Here is a 6,766-nt window from a genome sequence, read left to right on the forward strand (position 1 = left end):
CTTTGTTTACAATTGATAGTTTTAAATAATTGATTCATCAAGAGTTTTATGTTAGTTTTGAAGATAGCAGGCTGTAAATAGGCTAAAATATTTACTTATGAGGAAAAAATAGTTGCTATATTTTAAGTTTGCGAGGTTTGGCATCATGTTTTAATAAATGAGTTTTGCAAAAATGCAAATGTACTGGGTCCATGTACTTTCTGGTTATTCAATTTTCTTTTTAGAAAGAGAAACAAATACATTTTTGAGTATCTTTCAATATTTAAAAATGGAAAAATGAGTCATTTTTCCTTTTTTTCTTTGCTGCAATGAAAAGAAAAACCCAAACAGAAAAATGCTTGATTTTTCAATGTTATAGGTCTACGTATTACACTGAAAGTTAGAGCCAGTGTTGTATCGAATTGTGTTCCCCATCAGAATCTGTTTACCCAAAGCCCCGATAGGGTATGGGGTTATGGTTAGGGCTAGGATAGGTAGGGAAGGGTTAGGCTTAGGTTTGTGCATGGGGGAATGCATTCTGACAGCGGAGAATGTTAGCCTACCATCAGATACTGTTCCCCCCCATACAGATCTGCTGGGGGGAAACAGAGTTTGACACAACACCGGTGTTCTGACAATCTGTGTTACCTGCTCAGGATGTGCTACCAGCAGTAAAAACAGTGATATGTAAAGTTAAAACATGGGTAGCACATGTCAGGAGGCACAGGAGAACCTGTCGGTATGTAGTCTACAACAGCATGAAATGTGTTAAAAACCTATCAGGATGCTACCAGCATAACTATCAGATAGTGTGATATGGTGTGTGGCTGTACTAAGCCCTAACCCCTACCCCAAACCCTAAAACTATGCCAATATAGCATTGGTAGCACATTCTGAGGATATATTTTCAGGACACCGGCACCTATCCAAATACCATTTTGGCCTATCTGTCCAGTAGTGTAAACAGAGCGAGTCGCGGAACCCATTTAAATGCGACACAGACTTATCTATTAGCATATACATGTGCAGGCCTATGTGGACGCCTTAAAGGCTCCATGCCGAAGCTTGGTGAAATCACATTGTATATAGGCCTATGAAACCAACTTTATTAAACAGCCCCGACATTCTGCAGTGACGTGAACAGGAAAACATTGTTTCATGCACAGGTACATTCAGGATACTTGCAGAAATGTACTTCGTAGTTACTGTAACACTAACTGAGGAGCATTATTTATTTATTTACCTGAGATCATCTTACTAAGTAACATTCACAAAGGAGAATCCTTGATAATTCTAAGAAGTGTAATAAATAAAAAAACTGATTTATTAAATACATAAAAGGTTAATGAATTACAAGCAACCAGGTAAAACTCTAAAAATAAACACTGGCCAACCACAATAAAACAATGGATAGATTTAAACATAAAAGCATTAAAGCTGTACACATCAAATGTCCATCAGTTATTGTCTTGACTGCTGTTGAGGTCTAAGTTAGACAGGGCATCATCTAGCGTGCCAGAGGCTGAGTCCTCTTTGGCTAACAGGTTATTTTTGCGGAGCTGACAGGCTTGCTGGTAGGGGGGCCGAATCGGAGGTTGGGTGGGTAATAAGTACTGATACTCTTTATTGGAATCAAGCTGTTGGAGAATGAAACAAAAACATACATAAGGCTGACATTACACTACGGTTGAGCGATAAAATTCCTGGACACACATGTCTGATGATTTTAAAGAAGCAGATCAGCACCTGAAGTGGGTAGGTCCTGTCTGAATCAAATGCACTGAGATCTCCACAAGCAAGGAAGGGAACGATTATCCTGTTTGGTCCCTCTAACTGGTTAAAGTCTACATCTGGGAGGAAAAATACAGAAGAGAATGCATTTTGTAGCCATTTATAACAAGTGCTCAAAAGAGAGTAATGTGTGAAACAGGTACAGGGTACGTTAGAGGATAAACTTTGCATCTTGCACAGCAATAAATAAATCCAACAGACACTCTAAAAACAAATGGCTCCACACAACACATTTTGCAAACACTATTTTTTTGCACTTCCACAAATTACCATAAGAGTGATCCAGTAGTGGGTTAGACATGTTGGGGACATAACCCTCAGGTGGAGAGTAATTCTGACACACTACAAAAGCCTCTGCAGGACAGAAACACACAACAACACAAATTCAAGTGGGATACAGGACAGGTTTATATTATCTTTTGCTCACTGAAGTTTAACAACAAATAATTCAAAAGCTGGAATTGTTTTGTGGTCAGTGCACACACCAATGCTTGAATTGCGACTGCTGCGTGGTTTGGCGCAAGTAACAGTACTGAAGAAGATCTTGAGCTGGGAGTACAGCAGGGTCACATCTTTTCCCCTAAATATCTATACAGAAGCCAAGCAAGACATGGAATTTCAGTGAAGTTTGAAGTAAACATTCATTATTGTCTGAAGCTTAAGAGATCTCTTGGTATGTCATAGTCATAATCAACAATGTCAATGACAAGAAAGCCTTTTAACAAATGAATTAATGATAATGGGCTTACTTTTGCAACAAATTTGCCCCCTGGTTTGAGAACATGTGTAGTAATATTGAGAGCCTGTGAATATGAAAACAAAACCTTACAAACTTTACTACTCTACTGAGATCAAAAGGCTAGCAATTATATGGTAATCCAAAATCTTACTGCAAATACTGGAAAAGTAACTAAAACAAACAATAATAAAAGTAAACAAATTATATTAAAGGAATAGTTCACCCAAAAATGATCATTCTCTCATCATTTTCTCACCCATATGGCATCTCAAACTTGTATGACTTTCTCTCTTCTGCAGAACACAAATGAACATATTTTGATAGATGTATGATGTGTTTATATGGCCATACAATGTAAGTCAATGGGGTCCAAAACTTTAAGTGTGTCAAGCACTAGGAAGTGTTATCAAGCTTCTCTCATCTTGCCAAGGAGACTGCAAATGTCAAGATTTATAGTGAAAAAGTTACATTTTGGTCTTTTTATCACCCAAAACTGACTGTATCACTTTAGAGGACATGGATTAAACCACTCGAGTCCCCGATTACCTTTATGATTCCTTAAGGCCCGGGTATACTTGGGGTTTCCTGTGTTCTGGATTGGATCGCACCTGGTTGACCGCGTTGCCTTTCAAAGTATACTCTTTTGACCGCGAGCAAATAGGTAAGCATGCACAATAGGACTGCATTGTGATACTCTTTTAGTACAGTCAACAGACGAGGACTATCCTCGTGTCGAGAAAATCTGGGCCGCACGTGGACAGTCCGCGCAGACTGTGCTGATGACGAAATTTGCATCACGCATTCTGTGTGCAGAGCGATCAGCTACACATACAATATACTTTGGCCTTTAATGTCCTTTTTGGATCTTGACAGTTTTGGACCCATTTGATTTGCATTGTATGGACAAACACATCATATATCCTTCAGAAATCTTTGTGTTTCGGGGTCTGGGTAGCTCAGCGAGTATTGACTCTGAATACCACCCTTGGAGTCGCAAGTTCGAATCCAGGGCATGCTGAGTGACTCCAGCCAGGTCTCCCAAGCAACCAAATAGGCCTGGTTGCAAGGGAGGGTAGAGTTACATGGGATAACCTCCTCGTGGTCGATTAGTGGTTCTCGCTCTCAATGGGGCGCGTGGTAAGTTGTGCGTGGATCGCGGAGAGTAGCATGAGTCTCCACATGCTGGGAGTCTCCGCGGTGTCATGCACAATGAGCCACGTGATAAGATGCATGGATTGACTGTCTGAGATGTGGAGGCAACTGAGACTTGTCCTCCGTCACCCGGATTGAGATGAGTAACCAAGCCACCACGAGGACCTACTAAGTAGTGGGAATTTGGCATTCCATATTGGGATAAAAGGGGATAAAATAAAATTAAAAAAGGAATCTCTGTGTTTCACAGAAGACAGAAAGTCATTTGAGTTTATAACGGAGAGTAAATGATGAGAGTCATTTTTGGGTGAACTATTCCCGTAATCACACTTAACTTATACAACTAAATATAACCCTCTTTTGACTGTTAATATTATAATTTAAATAGGTGATACATACTGCTAGCAGGAGCTGTGCCTGAATGTACTCATCTACATCATGAAGCCCTGTAACTATGAATATAAAAAACAGCAGACTATGAGAAACAGACTAAAATATATTCAGTTCAAGACTTTGATTTTTTTTTTAAAGACTCAAATCACAGATAGCTTGGGAGGGACCATCATGTTAAACATATAAAAAATTTGTTTATATCTGACCATCAGGGGCGCCATCACACACAACCAAGTCTGCCGACTGCCCTTCAAAGTGTCGGATAATCTCTTGTGCTGTGGAAATCTGCAACACAAACATATATGTAGTCAGTTCGCGGAAAAGCTGTTTTCTTACAGCAGGGATAGTTCAACCATGCCATCTCAGATGTGTATGACTTTCTCTCTTCTGCAAAACACAAACAAAGATTTTTGGAGGAATATTTCAGCTCTGTAGGTTAATACAATGCAAGTGAATGGTGATCCAAATTCTGAAGCTCCAAAAATCACATAAAGGCATCATAAACGTAAGCCATACGACTCCAGTGGTTTAATCCATGTCTTCTAAAGTGATCCAGTCGGTTCTGAATGAGAACGGATAAAAATGTTACTTTTTTTTTCTTTACAACAAATCTTGACATCAGCAGTCTCCTTAACGATCATGATTTCAAGCTCGATTACACTTCCTATAGCAACATCTAGCGCTCTGCGCACGAGTCAAGCACGAGGAAGTGTAATTGAGCTTATAATCATGACTGTGCCTAGAGACTGCAATGGCAAGATATGCAGTGAAAAAGGAGTAAAATTTTGGTCTGTTCTCACCCCACACCAACTGGATTCAGAAGACATGGATTGAACCACTGGAGTCATATGGATTACATTTATGCTGCCTTTATCACCTTTTTGGACCTTTAAAGGCCTGATCGCCATTCACTTGCATTGTATGAACCTACAGAGCTGAGATATACTTCCAAAAATCTCCGTTTGTGTTCTGCAGAATAAAGAAGTCATATACATCTTGGATGGCATGAGGACAAGTAATTGATAGGAGAATTTTAATTATTGGGTGAACTATCCCTTTAATGTCCATATGCAAATTCAAATACGTTTAACATGCCAACGAAGCAGCTGGGCGACTTAATTTCGACCATACCAAAACCAAAACTAATACTATACCTTAGTAATGTCTCCCTGAATCTGTGTGACACCTGGCAAAGGGGCCATGGCTTGTAGGTCAACTGAGACAATTTTCACCTCCTCAGTCTTATCCTTTCCACTGCAACACAAAAGAGACACACATTAAGGCCTGAGTATTTCCACCAACCAAGAGAGTTTTCCATTAAAATCGATATAATATTCCACTGATTGGTTTCCAACACCTCTTACTGTTTATTCATTATATTACAGTACAGCTCACGTACATTTTGGACTCGGAGCATATGAAAGTGGGCATAGCACATCATATCACAACTGGCAGCTGAGAGGAGACAAGTAACTCACCGCAGTTTACGGCTTAGGACTTGGCTCCAGCTGCCAGGTGCTGCACACAGGTCCACAGCACGACTCACACCTGCAGATAGACCATCCGCAGTAATATCAAAACAACAGCCTGTTTTGATTAAACATTACATATCTATTTCTTTTTTCAAATCCTATACGTAATATTCTAGGCTCACACCAATACATAAATAATCTAATTACTGAACTAGTCAGCTCACAAGGTTTTAAGATACAGCCAATGACTCATCTAATATCCCATTCAGATCTTAGCAAAATGTTTATCTTACCTTTAAAAAGATTGAACTCCTCGTCCAGTTGGAGAAGTTTGAAGGCACTCCTCGCTCTCCAGCCCTCCTCTTTCGCCAGTCTGTAGTAAATGTCTCGTTTGTCTTTAGAAGAGCGCCCCATTGTGTCCCTTAAGCCTCGATTCACTTAATCTGTACAGATAATGACTTAATTTACACGTAAAACAGCAAATTCAATTTAAATCACTCCACTCTGACAGTATTGACATTAGTCACCACACAGCAGAACAAACTTGTGTCTTTAAAGTTTACAGAGAAGCTATCAAGAGAACCAATATGTCAGCTTTAGCTGTGGCAGCTATGATATTTGCTTTTTTAACGTAGCGAAATGCCCATAACCATGTTCATTAACCAATTATGGACGTTTAAGAAATTTTAATTTCATGAAACGTACTTACATAGGACTAAAGTAATCTAAATGAGTGCTACCTGAGTGCTGTCAATGTTTTCTCTGCAACGTGATACGTCTTCTTCATACTGGGTTGCAGACAGACGAGCAGGAGAGCACATCGCCACCTACTGTTGTTTTTTTTCCAACACAAATACTGTTGATTATTATTATTATTATTATTATTATTATTATTATTATCATTATTTAAAAACAGTACCTTCTATATTCTTAATGGTCTCACTACCAGGTTAATGGTAATTGTGTTCAGTACTGTACAGTAAAATGGAAAAGGACACAGGCATTTACTGCACAAAAAAGAATATATATATATATATATATATATATATATATATATATATATATATATATATATATATATATATAAAAATAAAAATAAAAATAGAAAAACCAGAGACAGTTTAGCAGAGACGGACCACTGGTATTAAAATTAATGTGAGAAAGGAACGGCCAACTGATGTAGCAATGGAAGTCCCAATTTATGATAATATTGTTGTCAGATTTTACTGCTGATTTAAAA

The 6,766-nt window shown here is 38.7% G+C and overlaps 1 protein-coding gene across 2 annotated transcripts; it reads right to left on the reverse strand.

Annotated features, from left to right (window-relative positions):
- Positions 1–1,197: 1,197 nt before the first annotated feature.
- Positions 1,198–6,325, reverse strand: LOC127428740 (putative tRNA (cytidine(32)/guanosine(34)-2'-O)-methyltransferase). Of its 2 annotated transcripts, none has more exons than XM_051677322.1 (11): positions 6,267–6,325; positions 5,820–5,969; positions 5,533–5,602; positions 5,209–5,308; positions 4,261–4,339; positions 4,061–4,113; positions 2,520–2,573; positions 2,256–2,358; positions 2,041–2,124; positions 1,726–1,829; positions 1,198–1,616 (listed from the first exon to the last, which is right to left on the reverse strand). In XM_051677322.1, exons 2-11 carry the CDS (start codon positions 5,938–5,940, stop codon positions 1,437–1,439), a joined length of 948 nt encoding a protein of 315 aa, XP_051533282.1. In that variant the 5' UTR covers positions 5,941–5,969; positions 6,267–6,325; the 3' UTR covers positions 1,198–1,436. The 2 variants fall into 2 exon arrangements, with proteins under 2 accessions (XP_051533282.1, XP_051533280.1); XM_051677320.1 differs by having other exon boundaries at positions 2,520–2,594.
- Between the last annotated feature and the right edge of the window lie 441 nt (positions 6,326–6,766).

Source organism: Myxocyprinus asiaticus, chromosome 38, assembly GCF_019703515.2.
Source record: "Myxocyprinus asiaticus isolate MX2 ecotype Aquarium Trade chromosome 38, UBuf_Myxa_2, whole genome shotgun sequence".
NCBI lineage: Eukaryota > Metazoa > Chordata > Actinopteri > Cypriniformes > Catostomidae > Myxocyprinus > Myxocyprinus asiaticus.

Coding starts and splice junctions, on each gene's coding strand:
- LOC127428740 (XM_051677320.1), bottom strand. CDS start 5,940: ATGGGGCGCTCTTCTAAAGACAAACGAGACATTTACTACAGACTGGCG. Junction 2,595..4,060: donor AGGCACAGCTCCTGCTAGCA/GTATGTATCACC, acceptor AAAGTTTGTAAG/GTTTTGTTTTCATATTCACA. Junction 2,359..2,519: donor GGGGCAAATTTGTTGCAAAA/GTAAGCCCATTA, acceptor GCTTCTGTATAG/ATATTTAGGGGAAAAGATGT.